The 19,086-nt window shown below is 45.1% G+C and overlaps 7 protein-coding genes across 7 annotated transcripts; 4 read left to right on the plus strand and 3 right to left on the minus strand.

Annotated features, from left to right (window-relative positions):
• Positions 1-1,912: 1,912 nt before the first annotated feature.
• Positions 1,913-3,020, plus strand: SAMD00019534_085370 (hypothetical protein; the record flags this gene model as incomplete). Its single annotated transcript, XM_012896428.1, has 3 exons — positions 1,913-1,927; positions 2,277-2,395; positions 2,633-3,020. 3 exons carry the CDS (start codon positions 1,913-1,915, stop codon positions 3,018-3,020), a joined length of 522 nt encoding a protein of 173 aa, XP_012751882.1.
• Positions 3,021-3,316: 296 nt separating this feature from the next.
• Positions 3,317-4,042, minus strand: SAMD00019534_085380 (hypothetical protein; the record flags this gene model as incomplete). The annotated part of the gene is made up of 2 exons (XM_012896429.1): positions 3,317-3,921; positions 4,012-4,042. 2 exons carry the CDS (start codon positions 4,040-4,042, stop codon positions 3,317-3,319), a joined length of 636 nt encoding a protein of 211 aa, XP_012751883.1.
• Positions 4,043-4,295: 253 nt separating this feature from the next.
• Positions 4,296-6,652, minus strand: SAMD00019534_085390 (hypothetical protein; the record flags this gene model as incomplete). Its single annotated transcript, XM_012896430.1, has 5 exons — positions 4,296-4,953; positions 5,040-5,196; positions 5,274-5,703; positions 5,772-6,401; positions 6,470-6,652. 5 exons carry the CDS (start codon positions 6,650-6,652, stop codon positions 4,296-4,298), a joined length of 2,058 nt encoding a protein of 685 aa, XP_012751884.1.
• A 666-nt stretch (positions 6,653-7,318) lies between these two features.
• On the minus strand, positions 7,319-10,668 carry SAMD00019534_085400 (hypothetical protein; the record flags this gene model as incomplete). Its single annotated transcript, XM_012896431.1, has 2 exons — positions 7,319-10,278; positions 10,371-10,668. The coding sequence occupies 2 exons, from the start codon at positions 10,666-10,668 to the stop codon at positions 7,319-7,321; spliced, it is 3,258 nt and encodes a 1,085-aa protein (XP_012751885.1).
• Positions 10,669-12,316: 1,648 nt separating this feature from the next.
• SAMD00019534_085410 (hypothetical protein) lies at positions 12,317-14,780 on the plus strand (the record flags this gene model as incomplete). Its single annotated transcript, XM_012896432.1, has 3 exons — positions 12,317-13,048; positions 13,121-13,876; positions 13,956-14,780. The coding sequence occupies 3 exons, from the start codon at positions 12,317-12,319 to the stop codon at positions 14,778-14,780; spliced, it is 2,313 nt and encodes a 770-aa protein (XP_012751886.1).
• Positions 14,781-15,201: 421 nt separating this feature from the next.
• Positions 15,202-16,721, plus strand: SAMD00019534_085420 (hypothetical protein; the record flags this gene model as incomplete). Its single annotated transcript, XM_012896433.1, has 3 exons — positions 15,202-15,259; positions 15,692-16,029; positions 16,101-16,721. The coding sequence occupies 3 exons, from the start codon at positions 15,202-15,204 to the stop codon at positions 16,719-16,721; spliced, it is 1,017 nt and encodes a 338-aa protein (XP_012751887.1).
• Positions 16,722-16,983: 262 nt separating this feature from the next.
• On the plus strand, positions 16,984-17,691 carry SAMD00019534_085430 (hypothetical protein; the record flags this gene model as incomplete). The annotated part of the gene is made up of 1 exon (XM_012896434.1): positions 16,984-17,691. The coding sequence occupies one exon, from the start codon at positions 16,984-16,986 to the stop codon at positions 17,689-17,691; it is 708 nt and encodes a 235-aa protein (XP_012751888.1).
• Positions 17,692-19,086: the final 1,395 nt, after the last annotated feature.

The following is a 19,086-nucleotide window of genomic DNA, read 5'->3' on the forward strand; positions in this document are numbered from 1 at the left end:
GGATAGTTTAATTAAAGATAGTTGTTCAACTTTCATTGTCACATGGCACCTCATCAAGCATTCATTCTTGTTTGGCGCGTGCCCGAACATCAAAACACAAAGTTTTATTGGAAGTTGTTGAAATTCAATCTGTGTTTTTGTGCGAACTTTTAGGCTGGCGATGTTCCAGACAACAACAGAGTCGACTCTGCTTGAATACTTGTACTTCCAACTGAACATTGATAAGGTGTCAATGGTATGTTAATATATTGTTGAGATTGTGATTGTGATTGTGATTGTGTTGGTTGTTGTGATTGTTGGACTTGTTGAGTTTGTTGATTATATACAGGTATATCCTCGGTTGGATATGATTGTTGTTGAATTGATAATGGAGTTGATTGCAGTTGTTGTTGTTGTTGCAGTTGTTGTTGTTGTGAAATAAATATTGGTTGAGTATAAATAGTAACATTCCTTGGTGGATAATAAATAATTAATCTATTGTGTTGTCTAAAGCTTGACTCTACATTGAATACAATTCCACGACCTGAGAAATGTTGATTGACCAACGCCAGGTAATGTTCCATTTGCTTGCGAGACTAATTTATAATGAATGAATGAATGAACCATGGTGTGAGATTGAGTTTGAGTTTGAATTTGACTTTGAATTTGAGATAATTGTGAACTTACATTATTTCTTTTAAATAATATTATAACAATGAATAGTAGACCCATTAATACCATTATACTTATGAATATTGTATGAAGGAATGAATCATGATAAAACTTTTGAATGGCTATTGTTGTTCCAATCATTGCACTGAATATTATGAAATAGATAAAACATATAAATAGTTTGATATAACTTGGTCTTTTGGTTATTGAATTAATACTATCGACCACTGAAAGATATTCAAAAGGTGTCAAATATCCTGCCAAAGGTCCAGGTAAATATGTATCAAAAGTTCCATTCCACCTTGATGAAAGTGATACTGAATTCATTATTATTATTATTATTATTATTATTATTATATATATATTATATCTCTGATGATTGTTATTATTAAACACATTTATAAAGTATATTTCCAGAACTTATAAGTTCAATGCACTTTGAATGGGGGTGAGTGTGTTTGACTGATCACTCTTCAAAAGCGAGGTTTTCGATCTAAAAGGTTACATTGTGTTTATGCAATAGTGCACACACTCTTGGAGGTATGAGGTGAGTGATCAGAATACCACCTCACAAGTGATGTGGTAGACAGACTGGTAAACGCCAAAAGGGTTGTCCGTCAGATGACGGATCAGGTTTGCCCTGTTGAGTCTCAAAGACCCAAGTGGAGTCTTTGGATATAAATAATATTTCGTGGTTGGTTGTTTCAATGGAGATGCCTTCGATCGGGTGAATGTATTGGTGTTCTGAGGTCCAATCGAACTCACTTTTGTTGCAAAGTATATTAGCACATTACAACTGAGAAGTGAAGTGAAGTGAGCCTCACCTTCAATTATCAGTGACTGTTAATCACTAGAGTGTCATCCACACTGTGCTTGCCTGGGTGAATGAGTGAGTGAGTGATATGGGGCACCTCGCACATTAAGATAGTACATCGTTTCGAATCCTATTTTCTAATGTATGTATAAATATAAGTTGTTGAATGATCAATCAATCAATCAATCAAATGAAGGTCTTGTGACATTGTGTATTGAGTGTGAATGTGGAACTCGGACTTCAATCAACCGGTCAATTCAACCAACAACACTAGTGATTGTGTCTTCATCCCAACAAAACTAGTGGCTAAATATTTTATTCAAATAAAGTATCATTTATTCTGATGGATTGTGTGAATGAATGAAAAAAAAATATCCATCACAACAACATCAAAAAAATGAATAAATTATGTTCAAGTGAGTGTGTGAGGATGGATGGCTGGACCTGATGGGTTTCCTTTCTGTTTGTTTGGCTGGCTGGCTGAGTTTAGTCTTTGAAGTAAAGTGTGTGACTGAAGTGGGCCAGTCTGACTGGGGGCATCCTGCCATCCAGCAATCATCAGAGCTTCACTTTCACTTCACTAAAACTCCATCTACCTGTATACACTACCTCTTCATCCTTCCTCTTTCATATATTATATTATTGTTATATATAACAAACTTGTATTCTATCTAACTTCTATTTATAAATAAACACTAATATATAAACAATGGTATGTGATTGATCAATCAATCAATCATGATATCTTCAAGAACAACAGGATCACACAGCATAGGAACTAACTAACATTCAATGATGACAATATACACAGACTACCGCTCAACTGCCATATCTGAACTGCATCAGAACGACTTTGACTGCAGCCATCTGTCTAGAGAACTTTGGTTCGCAGATCGTCGAGAGACATAACAAGCCAGAGGTCGAGGTTAAGTATGTGTCTTATAAGCATCATCAACATCAACATGAACAGACAGGCGAGGACAACCATCGACATCGATCAATCATATCAAACATCGACATCAATGAATGACAACTATCAATCAATTGACAAAGGACAAAGGATAATGATGCTAACATATAATTGCACACCAATCACTCAATCAACATAATCAATCAATCAATCAAATGATGCGAATGTACATTCTTTTAAACTTATAAACAAAACAGGAACAGCAAGGAGTTGCTCTGCAACCCAATCGTCATTGCACGTAACAAGCAGGAGAAGGTTATGATCGAGACTTCGATCAACTCTGTGCGTATCAGCGTCAGCATCAAGAAGTCGGATGAGGTCGAGGTCATCCTGGCAAAGAAGTTTGTCCGTTTCCTCGTGCAGAGAGCCGAGAACTTCATCATCCTCAGAAGGAAGCCAGTCGAGGGCTACGACATCAGTTTCCTCGTGACCAACTTCCACACCGAGGCTATGTTCAAGCACAAGCTCGTTGACTTTATCATTCAGTTCATGGAGGACATCGACAGAGAGGTCTCAGACCTCAAGATCACCCTCAACTCGCGTGCGAGAATCGTCGCCTCGGAGTACTTGAAGGAGTACGCCTAAACGCCCTTGCCTTGCCTTGTAATCCTCGTGTGACATCGTCGCCGCCGTCTGTGCCACCACCCAACCCCCTGCCCCAACACCGCCGCCCGCCCTCGGTCGGCATCCATCCAACCCAGTACCAGTAAGAAACAAGAAGAATAGTAGGAGGACGGCAACGACAGAGGTGTCTGTTGTTGTAACCGTCAATGTCAGTTGAATAAAAGGATGCACAGAAGAAAGTGTCTGTCGCTGCTCAAAGACTTGTGTTGTCGTTGGTTGTTGGTTGTGTTGCAAAGGGGGCGTCATTACCGCGAACCTTATCTTGCCTTTACTTTCTTCTTGTCCTCGAGGAAGTAGATGTCGCCCTCGGACACCACCTTCCACTTGTCCAGGATAAAGTCGACGGCGTCCTCTTGGAAGTCGCCCTGGATGTCAATCTCCTCGGTGCCCGAGGCGGTCTTAATGACGGAGCAGCCGCAGCTGAACTTCTTGGCCATCAGTTTAGTGGCGTCGGACAGCTTGATGCCAAAGGCGTCGAGGCCGCAGATCGTAGTGACGTGCTTTCTCTTTGTTCTCTGTGAGAGCTCGATTGTGATCGTTGGCCTTACCTCCTTCTTCTTCTTTGCTGGCGCAGCAGCGGCAGCTGCTGGCGCAGTGGCGTCCGTCGTCGAAGCTGCAGTTGTATGTGATTCGTCCTTTGAGTCATCCACTATCTTTAATTGTTGTAGTTTATCGCTTGTTGAATCTGTTGATGTAGTAGTCGTCGAAGTCGTTGATGTATTATCTGTTGATGACGTCTGTGTATTATCTGAAGATGATGATGATGATCCTGCTGCTACATCTGATACTTGTGGACCATTAACTGCCAAACATTCAGCAGGTGTAGGACCAAACTCGCAATACTCTGTTGGCAGTCCACAGACTTTTAAAGTTGTCGATTGATTCAATTGATTGATCGATGAGTTAGTTCAGTATTCTTCGTCAGTTAATCACTCTCCAAGATAAGGCATACCCTTGCAATATGCAACTGTTACTATTGTCATCTTTGTATATATTATATTTATATGTTTATATATGTGTATGAGTTGACGAATGAATGAATGAGGTTCAAAGTGTGTCAACTCTTCTCACACATCCATCCGCGACTTCGTGAATTTCCAATCACGTGTTCATCATCCTGAAGTTGAAGTCAAACTCATGTCCATCATATCCATCTATGTCCATCGATCCATCAATCAATGACATCAATCGTATCGTAACCAACAATAGGTATATGTTAAATTAATTAATTTATATTTAGAATTTACCCATTTCAATGTCATCGTCATCATCAGAGTCATACTTGAACTTGAGTTTGTCCCAATAGTTCAGTCCTTTGGACTCTAGACGAGCATCGGATGAACGAGTGTCCGACGTCAGTATGGCATTGTTGGCCTCGTTCGTCTTGACTGATTTGAACGTTGTTCCATTCTTGGAGGTGTAGTCCCTCGACAGACCCATCATGACGGTGCTCTTTTGTTGTGGCGCCTTGTAGACGGGACGTTGTGGTTGTGGACGTGTGTCTGTGGCACCATCGGTGGCCGTGCTCTTCTTCTTGGAGCCCTTGCCAGTGATAAAGTCCTTCAGTACGCCCATACGCGTCTTGGGTGGTGGCACACCCTCCACCTGAGCATCTCTGACCTGCTTCAATATCTTGACGCCCTTCTCGGCGGCCGCCTCACTAGTGTCGGTGACGACGCGCAGACTCTTGATGCAGCACATGCTGGCGACTCTTGTATGAATGGAGAACAGTGATATGATACAGACAACGCCAACAATGATTGGGAAGTACAAGTTGAAGTTCTTCAATGCGAATGCGTCCGTGTCACCCATTGCCGCAGAGAATGAGCTGTCATTCATTCCACATATCTGGATGAAGTTGAATGACAATGGTGCTGCCAAACGACCAAGGTAGCTATTGATTGAGTGAATGGATGAGTTAGTAATCTGATCCATGAATGTCCAATTCCAGGTTGGTTGGTTGGTTGGTCCATGACATACTTTGAGCTGAACATGATACTGAGCGAGTTTGTCTGTTGTTGTGGTACCAGTCGGTAGTAGTTGAATATACGTATCTTGAATAGTGTAGTGTATGCACAGATTGCCATGTAGAGCAATGGTATGAAACAGAAGATTTGAAGTCCAAATCCACTTAGAGCTGGAGAGAGAGGGAGGCGTGATTGGATGTTGAATGTTAGCCACTCGCTCAATCACTCAATCAATCAATCAACTTACATGCACTGGTACTGTAAATTACCAAAGCGAATGGAGACACGCTCTTGACACGTGAACCGAATGATAGGGAGACCTCAGCCCATACGACCAAGAGGGACATGATGGCACAGAATGCGCCGACCACCTTGTAGAAGTTGGGATAGATGTAGAGGTGCCAATAGTACTCCCATTTGGCCTTACTTGGGCTGGTGCTGCCATTCTTGAAGCTCCATTTGATCCTCTTCTCCCTGTTCTCCTTGGGTGATTCCAATGTTGCAATGATGTCCTCTGCAGCGAATGCCTTGCCCAGCAGTCTGGTGTACATGGCGTCTGATCTCTCAGCCATATGTGTATAGTCCATTAGATTGGCGTGCATCTCCACCACCTTTGAGTAGGTGAGATCAGGCACCTGTATATCATCAGTGTCGATTGTGTCAAACTCCAAAGGACACTAGAGTGTGTGAGGTTGATGTGTGAGTATGATTGGAATCTTTCCAATAGAGTAGGAGATCATAATACCTTTGATATGATGATGTCCAAGTATCTTCTGAATGGATCAAACTCGCCAGCCTTGTCAGAGGTGGCCTTGATCAGTCTGAGGTGCTCCTCAAGTAGTCTTTGTGCCTCGTCCAGCTCGGACTTGAGGACGACCGCCTGGATCCTATAATGTCGAAGTGTGCGGTAGTGATTGGACTTGCGCAGCAAGTTCCTGGGCACGTCGACCAGGCCAAAGCCCATTGTGATGACCACGAGCACCAGACCATAGACATTGATCAGTGTGAACAGCGCCTCGACCAGTGCCGTCAGCGGTTTGTCGCGGAAGAAGATTAGAATGACGATGCCGATGACCAGACCAAAGATGCCCATGAACGAGTAGAGAATGATGTTCTCCTTGATCGATCGCATTATACGCTCGCGGAAACGGAAGTCGCCCGTACCCGAGTAGGTCTGCAGCACGGGGAAGATCACCCATGACAGGATGAATGTGCCCCAATACAGCACACTCCATTGTACCACCATGACAGAGTCTGGCAAATAACTTATTGGCTCTGGACACATCTGAGATGTGTTGCATTCAGGCAATACCACTGTGGCATTCTTACATGCTGTACTATTATTAATCTTATCTATACAATCATTGTGGCGTGACTATTTGATATGGATGGGGATACGGGGTCAGTGAGTGATCGAATTGATCGATTGGATTGACTACATACTGCTAAAATATCGATTGGCACTAGGAATACAATGTTGAAACAAAGGTACCATCCTAGCCATGCGGTGAACAGGGCGTAGAATGGAGTCTTCTTGAATGATATGTATTGTTTCATTGAGATGGTGACTGCAAGTCCAACGCCCAGTAGCTCAATGATGAGCACAATCCAATTGCTGACGCTCATTGACACCATGATAGGCTGTCTCTCTTTCTCTCTCTATCTTTTTCAAATGGTATTACAACTATGTCTGTGACACTATCAGCTGATACAGATACTGTTATGCCTAGTAGTAGTAGTAATATAATATGAATGATTGTATATGTATATATATATATGATGAATCACCTTAATGATGTTGTTGTGAAGAGAGTGAGTGAGGGTTGGTGAATGAATGATAAGAGGGTGGAGTGAACGAGGGGGAAATCCCACCCATCTGCAACTCTACTGAGCTGGTGCTTTCAAAGTCGACTGCTTGTGACCAGGGATTCACACCTCTCAAGTGTTGCCGTAATTTCAAAAATTTGAAAAAGGTTGTAACCGACAACTTTGGGGGCTTGGTCATCGAGATCTTGATCATCTGGTAATCAATCCAATCAATCAAACCAATCAATATTATTTTTTTGTTTAATAATAATACCCTTACCAGTAATTAAAAAAGGATCTTTGTCGACAAAGAAATGAGTCTTTATTTCATTCTCTTGGTCCTCTCTCTGTACAGGAGTTCGCCAAAGTGAAGGTGAGTGAGTGGAAAAGGGAGTGTTGAGGTTGAGTGATCATCCAACTATCCATCTGGATTTGGATTGAACATAGCGATAATTCAATAATATTATGGTTATTGTGTTGTTGTGATTATGATTGATTGTTGTTGTTGATGTTGTTGATTACTGGGGGTGCTCCTGTCACCGGAGTTGCTACCATTGCTGCTGCTGTTGTTGCTGCTGCTGTTACTACTGTTGTCAAATTGTTGTTGTTGTTGTTGTTCACTGCCGCTGCTACTACTGTAGCGGCAGGTGGTGGATAAGCTGCTTGTGGCTGCTTGGTGGGCTGAAGCTGCTTTTGTGGCTCGGTTCCATCGATTGGTGGACCCACATGTGGGATGGGAAGTCCGTGCTCAATGGCGTACTTCTTCTCTTTGTGGAACTTGGCGACCATGGCCTCCATCAATGGCAGGACCTCGGGGAAGGAAGGTCGCTTGGAGGGATCGGTCTCCCAGCACATGTTGATAAGCGTCGCATAGTCGGACGGACACCACGGTGGGATGGCCAGTCTCTCGCCACGATCGATCGACCTGACTACCTGTAGGGTGAGCTTGCCAGCGTAGGGTATCTGGCGCGTCATTAACTCCCAGAGCACAATGGCGAATGAGTAGACGTCTGCCTTCTCAGTGTAGCCCTCCTCGGCCAGCACCTCTGGTGCAACCCAGCCAGTTGTTCCGCACATAGTCTTGGCGAATGTGTGCGACTTGACAGTGGCCAGGCCAAAGTCGGCCACCTTGAGCTGCCAACGCTCGTCAACCAAAAGGTTGTCAGTCTTGAGGTCTCTGTGGATGATGACGGGGTGTCGCGAGTGAAGGTAGGTGACGCCTCTTGCGCAGTCCAGACCGAGCTGCAGGCGCAGGCCCCAGTCGAGCTCGACCGTCTCATCAGTCAAAAGGCTGGCCAAACTGCCACGCGACATGAACTCTGTGACGATGCACGGCGAGCGGGGCTCGGTGCATGCACCCATGAACAGTAGAATGTTTGGGTGGCGCAACTTGCACAGCAAGTCCACTTCCTTTCGGAGGTCGTTCAGCAACTTCTGGCTCAAGTTATCGTTGAAGAGCATCTTGATTGCCACCTCTGTTCCCCGCCAGCTGCCTCGGAACACCTGGCCGTAGCCGCCGCGGCCAATGCATGTGCCGCAGTTGATCTCTGACAGCGCAATCTCCCATTCAAAGTGCTTCTCAGGTGGCGGCGTCGCGGACGGCGACTCCTTCTTTGTGGGCTGTGGAAACTGGTTGAGTGGCAGAGGTGCCAGCTGCTGGGTTGGCAGTGGCTGCGCGGGCAGTGGCTGTGTGATCTGGATGGGTGGCACGTGATGTGGTGGCGTGGGCGATAGCAGCGAGATGTTGTTGATGGCGTTGACCACCAGCTGGCTGCTGAGCACAGGCGACACGTTGGATGGCGGCGTGTTGGTGGGCGGTGGAGTGTCGCGCAGACCATTGTAGTTTTGTGGTAGATTTACAGGGAATTGGGTGTGCAGCTGCTGAAGGACGGCAGCCTCCTCCTCGAGCTTGGTGGCCTTGGCATTGGCCACGACCAGCTCTTCCTCTAGTTGCTTGACCTTGTTCTGGATTTCGTTGATGTTCTCCTTCTTGCGCTTCTTTGTGTCATTCTTCTCGATGGCGCTCTGCGCCAGCTCCTGTGCCACGGCGATCGTCTGAGCCACGTTGATTGACGTGGGCAGCTGAATGCCCTTGTTCGTCTTGTCTACGTTGACCTTCTTGGGGACGGGCTTGTAGGCGCGCAGGAACGTGAAGATCTCGGCAGGAGACTTCTTCAGGATGTTCTTGGCAAGTGGCAGTCGGTTGCCCTCGAGCCACAGCACCTGTAGGTGCGTGGCGTCCAGCATGTTGGAAGGCAGCGTCGAGAGCTGGTTGTAGCGCAGACGAAGATCCACTAGACTGACCATCTTGTTGATGCTAGCCTGCGATGGGATCTCGGTGATCTGGTTGAAGCTCAGGTCGAGCAGCTTGAGACTGGTCAGATGCTTGATGTCCTTGGGCACCGTCTTGAAGTTGTTGTTGTTGAGGTAGAGCGTCGTGAGACGGTTGAGCGTGTAGAACTCCTTGGGCAGCACGGTGAGCTGGTTGTGGTTGAGGCGCAGACGACGAAGATGCACGAGCGTGCCGATCGACTTGGACACCTTCTTGAGCTGGTTGGCCGACAGGTCGAGGTCGCGCAGCTCGGTGAGCGACCACACCTCGGTGGGGATCACCTTGAGCCAGCAGTTGCTGAGCGCCAGCTTGGGCGCCTTGTTGGTGGCGCACGTTCGGATACGTAGTGGTACATCGTCGTCCTCTTCGTCGTCGTCGTCGTCGTCGATGGTGGTGATTGGTGGTGTTGAGCCCGTGTGGTCGTTGGCCAGGTGCGCCGAGTCGTCGGTGGGCGTCTTGAGGTTCTCGTCCGACTTGCGAGATTCGTGCTCGTCGTCGGTGCTGTGGTGCTCCTCTGGCTCGGTGATGAGCAGACGGTTGCGCAGAGGATTGTTGCTGCGCACTGGACTGTTGCCCCGAGAGAAGGGGTCGTCCATCATCATGCCAGAGTCGTCGTCGTCGGTGTTGTTGTTGGTGTGATTGTCATATTCGTCATCGGTGTTGTTGGTACTGTTAAGTGGGATGTGATTGTCATGATCGTGATCATTCTCATGATCATTGGCATCATCATGGTTGGTCGTGATGGTGTCAATGATCATATCATCATTGTCGTTGTGATCGTGATCGTGGTCATGATCATGTTCATTACCATCTTCGTGATGGTCGTTGATGCTCGACATCCTCCTCCTGCTGCTGCTGCTCCTTCGCAGCAACAAATTCTCTCCCTCCTCTCCGTCGCCATACTTGAAGATTGCTTCGTCGGCAGACTCGTGGAGCATCTTGTCACGCTCGAGTCTCTCCCTCCTGATCTCCTCGAGGTCCTCCTCGCGCTCGCCTCGGCAAATCAATTGATCACTTGTTGTTGTGGTGCTCGTCGATGACCTTGGTGACGAGCCCGAGCTAAAGCTGTTTCGTCTGAATAAGTTCGATAGTGGTACTGGTGTATTGATGTCACCTGTTGGTCATAACAACAATGATTGATTGATTGGGACGAGTATTAGAAACCATGCGCGAGTGACTCAATCAGGTGATCGATGAGGTACTGACCCAAAGACGGCCTCTTTAGGTGATGATAGGTGCTCTCCTCCGTGCCATAGTTTGATAGCTTTCTCTTCTTGTCCGTCACCTTAGGCTCCACGCCAAGAACGCTATCCCCGCCACCAGGGGCAGTGTGCTCTTGATCGTCCTGTTGATTGTCCATTGTGCTCTGGTCTGTGCTCCCATTTACCACGATGGATGTAATGGTCACACTATTATTATTATTATTGTTACTACTGTTGTTGTTGTTGCTGCTATTGCCGCTGCTATTGATGTTGTTGGTCTTTGATGATGAGGGATCTTCCATATATCTGTAACTACCTTGCCTGGTAGCCCGTCCTGTCGACGCTCGTCTGCTACTTGCTTGTCTTGCAACTGCTTACTGCTAGTTGCACTCAATCACTATTTGTTCAACTGTTGTTCTATAATGATATATATAATGGTTCAATAATTTAAATCACTTGTTATTCTTGATTGTTTGATTGATTGATTGATAGAATGATTGATGGTCATAGATATGTATTAGTATCCATTGATTGACTTTGATTGATTGAATGAATGAATGGTTGATTGATGGCCTGGTGAATTGTGCATTGCATCGTGAATGCCCTGACACATCCCATCCCATCCTGTCACATGTCCTTCATTCCTTTCATCCTTTCCGCTACTACTACAACTGGAATAACAACAACAACAACAATTACTGTTGTTGCTACTGCGTGTGCTAAAGATTCATACCTTCAAGTGATGTGATGCTATGCGTTGCAATGCGATGTGATGTCGTTGTGTACGATCGATGATGCCTGCCGTGCCGGGCCGTGTGTGTCCGTGCTCCGTTCGTTTGATTGATTGCAATTGTTTCAACAAGTATATATCTTGTTTATGTGTATATGTATGTGTATGTGTTGAGTGAAGTGAAGTGAAGTGAGGTGAATGAATAATATGATATGATGTGTAAAAGTATAAATAATAATAATAATAATAATATGTTATGTTGTTGTAAGTGGTGGCAGTTGAGTGAGGTGAGTGAATGTGAATGTAATGTGACAGACTTGACTGAAAGTGTTACATTTGAGTGTGTGTGTCGGTATGAGGTGAGAGACGAATTTTAGGAATTAATGTTTGTTCGACGATTGGTGTAGGGTGAAAAGTAAGTAACAGTGAGTGAGTTAGTGTGAATGAATGTGGCTGACTTGACTGACTGATTGATTGATGGGTAAAAGTGGACGAAAGGATGAATGAAGGTTCTAATATGATCTATCTATCAGTACATTACTGATTGTTTGACCTTATCATTAGGTACCTTGATTGACAAACAAGTAGACTTGATTGATGATACAATCCGTAAAGTCAATTCAATCAATCAAACAATCCGTACTTTAACCAAAATCTAATTTTGTTATGCACAAAAAGGCAAAGAAGTTTCAAAGATACTATCTGTTTTGGACTTCATTGTTTGGCCCCAACACCTATTGATACTTTGGGAAGAGTCTTGTGTTTGTTTGTCACTAGATAAGTGATCAATCTTGGGTAATCTAACTGGTACATCTATATTCAAAAGACTTATAAGTCTAAAAATTGGGAACTATTATCAAGGAACTCCCTCAAATGATATTATGATTACAATCAATTAAGTCAATCAATCCTTCAATCAAACCAAATATATTAATATTAATTAAAATTTAAATGAAGCAATCAAAACACATTAAAAAAAAAAATCCAAGGACCTCAATTTATTCTTTCATTCCATCACTCATTCTCACTCCACTCATTACCATCATTCATTTCATTCAACCTAAACACAATAACAACAACAACAATAACCCTTACATTATAAAACAAACAATCAATCAAACAAACAAACAATCATTCACTCAGTAGTAGCAGCAGCATAGACAGTCACTGTCGAAGCTTAGCGTCCAACAACAAACAAACAAACAAACAAACAAGGAAGGATGAGCAATCATTACCACAATCATCATCACCAGCACCAACAACAGCAACAACAGACACAGGACAGACGCAACTCTGTAGTATGCAAGTTCTTCAAGAGTGGCAAATGTCTATCTGGCAAGAACTGCAAGTACTCGCACGATATGTCGAGCAGTGATGCATCATCATCATCGTCATCATCATACGAAGGAGGCAACAACAGCAACAGCGGCAGCAACTCAACAGTGGATCACCATCATAACAACAATACACAACAAGCTGGCAATGGTGGAGGAGGAGGAGGTGCACCATTGTGTAAATACTACCTTAATGGCTTCTGCAAGAGTGGCTCCAAGTGTCCATACCTACACGACTCAAAGAAGGCTGCCGCCGCCAACAACAACAGTAACAGCAACAACACAAGTCCCAACAGCAACAATACAAGTCCCAACAATAACAACAATGCACATCAACAGCAACAACAACATAATAACAATAACAATAACAACAATAACATTAATAACAATGCTACAACAACAACAACTACAACAACAATCAATGTATCAGACCACCCTATATTATCATCACCAAGACCAACGATGGAGTCATTGATGGGCAACAGCATATTCAACAGCCCTGGACACCAGACATCAATACATCCAATATCCGCCCTGAACAACAATAGTGCTTCATTCATCCCAACCATCCCCATCAACATCCACCATCATCAACATCAACAACACCACGAAGGACATGTAGGACAACCTAACAGCATCAACAATAACAGCAACAGACAATTCATCGATGACAACCATCACCATCAACAGCAACAGACTCAGCAGCATCATTATAGCCACGCCCACCCGGTGCCCTTCCTCCCGGCGATGGGCACTCATACATCATCCTCGTTCCGCGACTCTATCTTGGGGGAGTTCTCGTCGCCCCGTCAGTCACTCTCGTCGATGATGGACCATGGCCCCACGCCCAAGTCGCCCCTGCTCACTCAGGCCATGGGCAACATTGCACTGTCTCCGTCGAGGATCACCGGCCTGTCGTTCTTCCCCAACTCGCCGCGCACACTCCTCTCCACGTCGCCCTCGTCACCGTTCAGCCCCCAGTTTGTCGCGCACAACGCCACGCTCATGTCCTCATCGCCATCGCCCTTCTATGCCACGGGCTTCAAGGAGCCATCCTCGGAGGAGGACGATGACGACGACGATGACGACGATCTCTTTGACTTTGATGATCGTGGATTGAATGTGATAGATGACAACTATGATGACATGGCGTTCGATCCATATGACCATCAAAGACTAATGACCAAACAGTTTGGTGAGCTCAGCATTGACAAGACTACATCAACATCAACAATCTCTTCGTCCAACAACACTGATCAGCCACAACCAACAACATCAACAACAACGGCAGCTGCGGCAACAACAGGAGGCTTGGACACATCGGATCCCAAGAAGCCACTGTCCTACCTCGAGGTCTTGAAGCAGAACCTGGAACTCCCGCCCAACTTCTATTTGGAAGATGACACGTCCACAACATCAACATCCAAAGATGACTCTAAGACAGAGGTAAGAATGATCGGTTGCAGAGCCCTTAGCATGTTCTACCCCGCCAGCGGGATACTTACCAATCCATCCACACACAAAGGCACTATGTCTGTTCTACTTACAAGGTGGATGTAGGAATGGAGACGGTTGTAAATTTATACATGGCAACATGTGCGATCTGTGTGACAAGCCAATGCTTGTGCCAGGACATGCTGCCCAGAATGATGAGCACAAGAAGCAGTGTTTGGCAAGCAGACAGAGAATGGTGCAGCGCGAGCATATTAGGAACTTGGAGTGCGGCATCTGCTTCGAGTCGGTCGTCGAGAAGAACCAGCGATTCGGTCTGCTGAGCCACTGCGACCACATCTTCTGTCTGGACTGCATCCGCGAGTGGCGCGGCTCCACCGCCAGCGGCGCACCACAGCCACTGAGCAACAGCAACAACTCGGTGCGTCTCTGCCCTATGTGTCGCGTCAACAGCTACTTCATCATACCGAGCGACGTGTTTGTCTCGCAGGAGGAGAAGCAGGAGATCATCGACGAGTACAAGTCCAAGCTGTCGACCATCCCCTGCAAGTACTTCAACAATGGCAAGGGCAGCTGCAAGTTTGGCACCAGCTGCATGTACGCGCATCTCAACGCCGACGGCAGCATCCACCGACCGACTGTGCGCAAGGTGCAGTCGTCCACGGGCGATCTCGTCACGCTCTACTCGACACAGCTGGGCATGTTCATTGCGCCGCTCATCCAGCAGCAGAAGCAGGAGCTGGAACGAAGGCGTCGCGATCAAAAAGTGATGAGTGACACTGCGTTTGAAGAGTACGACGAGGCTACCTTTGGCGAGGATCACAATGACGACGATCATCATCATCATCGTGCACAATGGCAACAACAAGATGATGATGATGAACACGAATTACAGTGATAACCTCACTTTGTTAAATAATAATAATAATATTAATAATAATAAACCAAATGGTAGATATAATATACATGGAGAGGAAAGGGATTACCTGGGCCAGGGCCTTCGACTGTCCCTTGGGCCTTGAAAAGTCGGTCCATGTGAGTCCACAATTAGATCCATTGGTCCAACATGGTCATGGTGTTGGTCAAAGGACCATCTATCATTTGGCCGCATCCTGGATTGACCTTTCAATCTCCTTTACACCAGACTTTATTTTTTGTATTATAAAATAGGATATAAAGGGTCACATGGACCCACTTGACTTAAAAAGGCAAGTCTAAGACTAAATTAAGTAATTTTATATAACAAGGTGAGTGTGTGAGTTTGTTTGTAAGAATTGTGTGTTTGTGTGTGACGAAGAAGATGAATGAAGAATAAGAATATGAGCTGGAAGAGAATGGAGGAACTAGGAATTAGAGATGTAGGAGTGAGGTTAGTAAGTAAGTGGGGGTTAGTGTTTGTAGGAAGGGTGTGTTGGGTTGTGTTGTCTTGTCTACATCCTCAAATACCCCCATTGTCAATGAATGTAAGAGACAAAGACAGATACATACACAGATAAATAATAATTGTGAGTGTTAAATATTAAAGTTAATTAATTGCCAAACTCAAAAGTAGGTTGAAAGGAAGTGAAGTCAGGGTATTATTTTGTTTGACTAATTCTAACAATAATAATAATATTAAAAATTAATTATTGTTGTTGGATACACTCCAACAAATATCCAGAGTGGATCAATCAAACAAACTTCCAATTAATATAGTGAAGATAGATAGATATATATATAGATATAGAGAATAGAACATAATGTTATCACTAAGTGATCAACAAGGAATAATTAAGAAATGCAATTATAGATTGCTGAATTCTATAACAGGTGCACAAGCGATTCAGAATGAAGTGGATGCGATCAATTTGGATGACCCACCAAAGGGTTACGACCATCTAAGAAGAAAGATTAGTCGTCTTCAGTACTTCATCTCAGTCGAGTCGTCCGATCTAATTGACAACATCGACACACTGGACTCTTTGAGTATCGTGGACAACACAAGAAACAACAAAAGACATTCTCAACTACTTCGACAAAAGTCAGAGACACTTGTGGCGAGGGCATCTGCTGCAGCTGAGTGCCCAAACTCGTCAGGTGGAGTACACCATTGCGACACAGCCAGCTCACATGAACATAAGGAAGATTCCAAGTCCTCCAAATCTTTGGTAAACTATCCAACATTCGACCAAACATTAGCAACATGGTCATTAACTTACTTGGTTGAATCATAATGTAGGAGGAATTGGATGAGGGAGACCTGGACTTGAATCTCTCCGACTCTGATGACGAATCTGACTCATCGGATTCATCCGAGGATGATGATGACGAGGGCGAGGTGGTGGTCAAGGCACCTTGGAAGTTGAAGAAGTACCGCGCCGAGTTGTTGGTAAAGATCGAGCAGCTCATCAACTACATGGACAAGATGTCTCACGAACTGTCGCGAATGAAGGAGGTGGTGCTGTCCAAGAAGCACAACTTTATCGGCCTGCCCGCCAACATCTCGCTCAAAGACAGCTTTGACATGCAGTCGCCAGCAATCAGGTTTAAGCTGGCCTGCGAGAGAGCCCGCTCCAACGCGGGCGAGGGAGACAGCATGAGCCACGTGGCCGCATCCGCCAACGAGCAGCCATTGACGTCGCCAGTGACCGAGCAGACACTTAGAATACATTCGCCCGTCCTAAAGTCCAAGCTACACGAGCTCAACCTGGCCTCATGTGATGAGATCTTCCAAATCGATCACATTCACGAGAAGGATGAGGACGACTTTGACAACAGCAGCTACGACCAGCAGGCCTCCACACCAGTCCAGCAACTGAATGACTACAGAAAGAAGAAGGGTAACATCATTGTCCAATAATCTTCATCAACTCCATCCATCCAGCATAGGTCAGTCAATCCAGCATAAGATTGATGCTTGATTATAATGTAATAAAAGATGTATAAACATTTGTATAATCCTTCCTTATTGTCTATATCTCTATCTCTATCTATATCACTTGATTGAATAAACGAAAGAATGAATGAACTGAGGAAGTTTGTCATTTTGATTTGGGACCCAACAACAAACGAACGAAAGTGAGATAGAGATAAAGATAGATAGAATGAAGAAATGGATGGACATGTTGGATGAATATGATGAGGATGATGATGAGTTGGAGTCATCAATCCCATCAACTCCAATCCACAAGTCAACATCAAAGTCAACCTCAACCTCAACCTCAGCCTCAGACTCAGACACAGACTCAGCCTCATCCTCAGCATCCAGCTCACCATCAACCTCAACATCAAGCTCACGATCAACATCACCAGTACCATCTCCAAAGAAGGAACCAAAGAGAACAACAACGACGACGACAACTACTAGATACACAACAAACACATCAGAAGAGAAGAAAGAAGACAATGATGCAGTCGATGTAGGCGAGGAGGAAGATACAACAACACCGAAACAACCTCCGAAGAAGAAACAAAGAAGATATAGTATTGGTCATAAAGCAGAGGCCAAAGCTAATAGACAGGGACAATCGAATAGAGTGAGGAAGAAGGAGAGGATATTGAGGACAGTCGATATGTACTCTGTCAATTGGATGTCGGCCGAACGTGCGTTCAATCAACTGGTGGCACAGCATCGCAATGAAGAGGCATTCGCCTTGATTGAGCCAGTGCTCAACATGCGTCCCATCCCAATGAGTTGCATGCCCGGCATCATCCGGCTGCTCACTGAGAAGGACTTGGAGCTCTACAACAAGAACATACGAACGACACTCTACACCATCCCCAGGCTGTTGAAGCTATACCGAAAGGAGGCTGTACGTACAATCGAATGATCATTCAATCAATCGACTCGACTCGACGACTAACCATTCTCCATCCATGCTTGTTGCGCAGCCACATCAAATGCTGATACACCTCCTTGCCAGCGATGCCTATAATAACTCATTGGACAAGTGTCTGGAGATGACCGAGCGGTATGTATATCAGTCACTTGACAAGCTGGTTGACGAGCATGACTCTAACATACTTTACTAGCATGTTGGTATATGTGGATGTGGCCGACTACCCTTTGGCATCGTCTATATCAGGTCTCCTGCACTTCTTCAAATGGGAACGTATGACCAAGGAGCGCACTCCTAAGAAGAAGAGGCACAGATTGTACATTCTTGGACCGGATGGAGGGCTCGAGTTACCAGCTCCATTACCAAATGTTCCTCCACCATCTCCTCCAAATGTAAAGAAGGAAGGTATGGCAGCGACCAAGAACAAGGATGTCACATCACTGGTGGCAACATCATCTTCATCCTCGAAGAACAAGAACTATGGCTCATCATCATCATCGGCGACAACAACGACAACAACAACAACGACGACCACATCAAAGAAGAACAAGAACTATGGCTCATCATCATCATCAACGATACCCGCACCAATCATTCCACGTGTTGTTGATGATGGAGCATTCGACTCAATCCCAGTCCCTGGAACATTGTGGAACAAGAACTATGGCTCATCATCATCGACAACATCGACATCAACATCAACGACGGCCACAACATCTTCAAACAAGAACTATGGCTCATCATCAACGACAATATCGACATCAACCACTACAGCACCAGAATCAACTCCAGCGCCACCGCCACCAAAGAACAAGAACTATGGCTCATCATCATCGACAACATCGACATCGACATCAACAACCACAGCACCAGCATCAACTCCAGCGCCACCGCCACCTAAGAACAAGAACTATGGCTCATCATCATCATCATCATCCTCAACGAACAAGAACTTCATCTCATCGTCATTACCAAACAACTATGAGTATACTGATATCAAAGTACTCGTTGATAATGACGAGATTGAACTACCAGCACCCCCTCCAGTACAAAAGAACAAGAACTATGGCTCATCATCGTCATCAACATCCTCAACATCAACGACCACTACATCAGCAGGTGGTKGTCAATAAGGGTCAGGCTGCTGACAAGCCCACGGGTGCTAAAGTTGAGGCTAGGCTTGAGGAGAGAGCAAAAGTACACGAGGCAGTCATCACAGTCGAAACACTATACACCGTAGCATTGGGCCGAATGAACTCAGCACTCAAGAAGGAGCCAACACTGGACTACCTCGTCATCCCACTCACCAAGGTATGTTTGAGGTCATTCTCGCGATCGATCATGTCGCGCGCAACTCATTCACTCACTCACTCAATCAATCAATCA

This window comes from Acytostelium subglobosum, assembly GCF_000787575.1.
Source record: "Acytostelium subglobosum LB1 DNA, scaffold: scaffold18, whole genome shotgun sequence".
Taxonomy (NCBI): domain Eukaryota; phylum Evosea; class Eumycetozoa; order Acytosteliales; family Acytosteliaceae; genus Acytostelium; species Acytostelium subglobosum.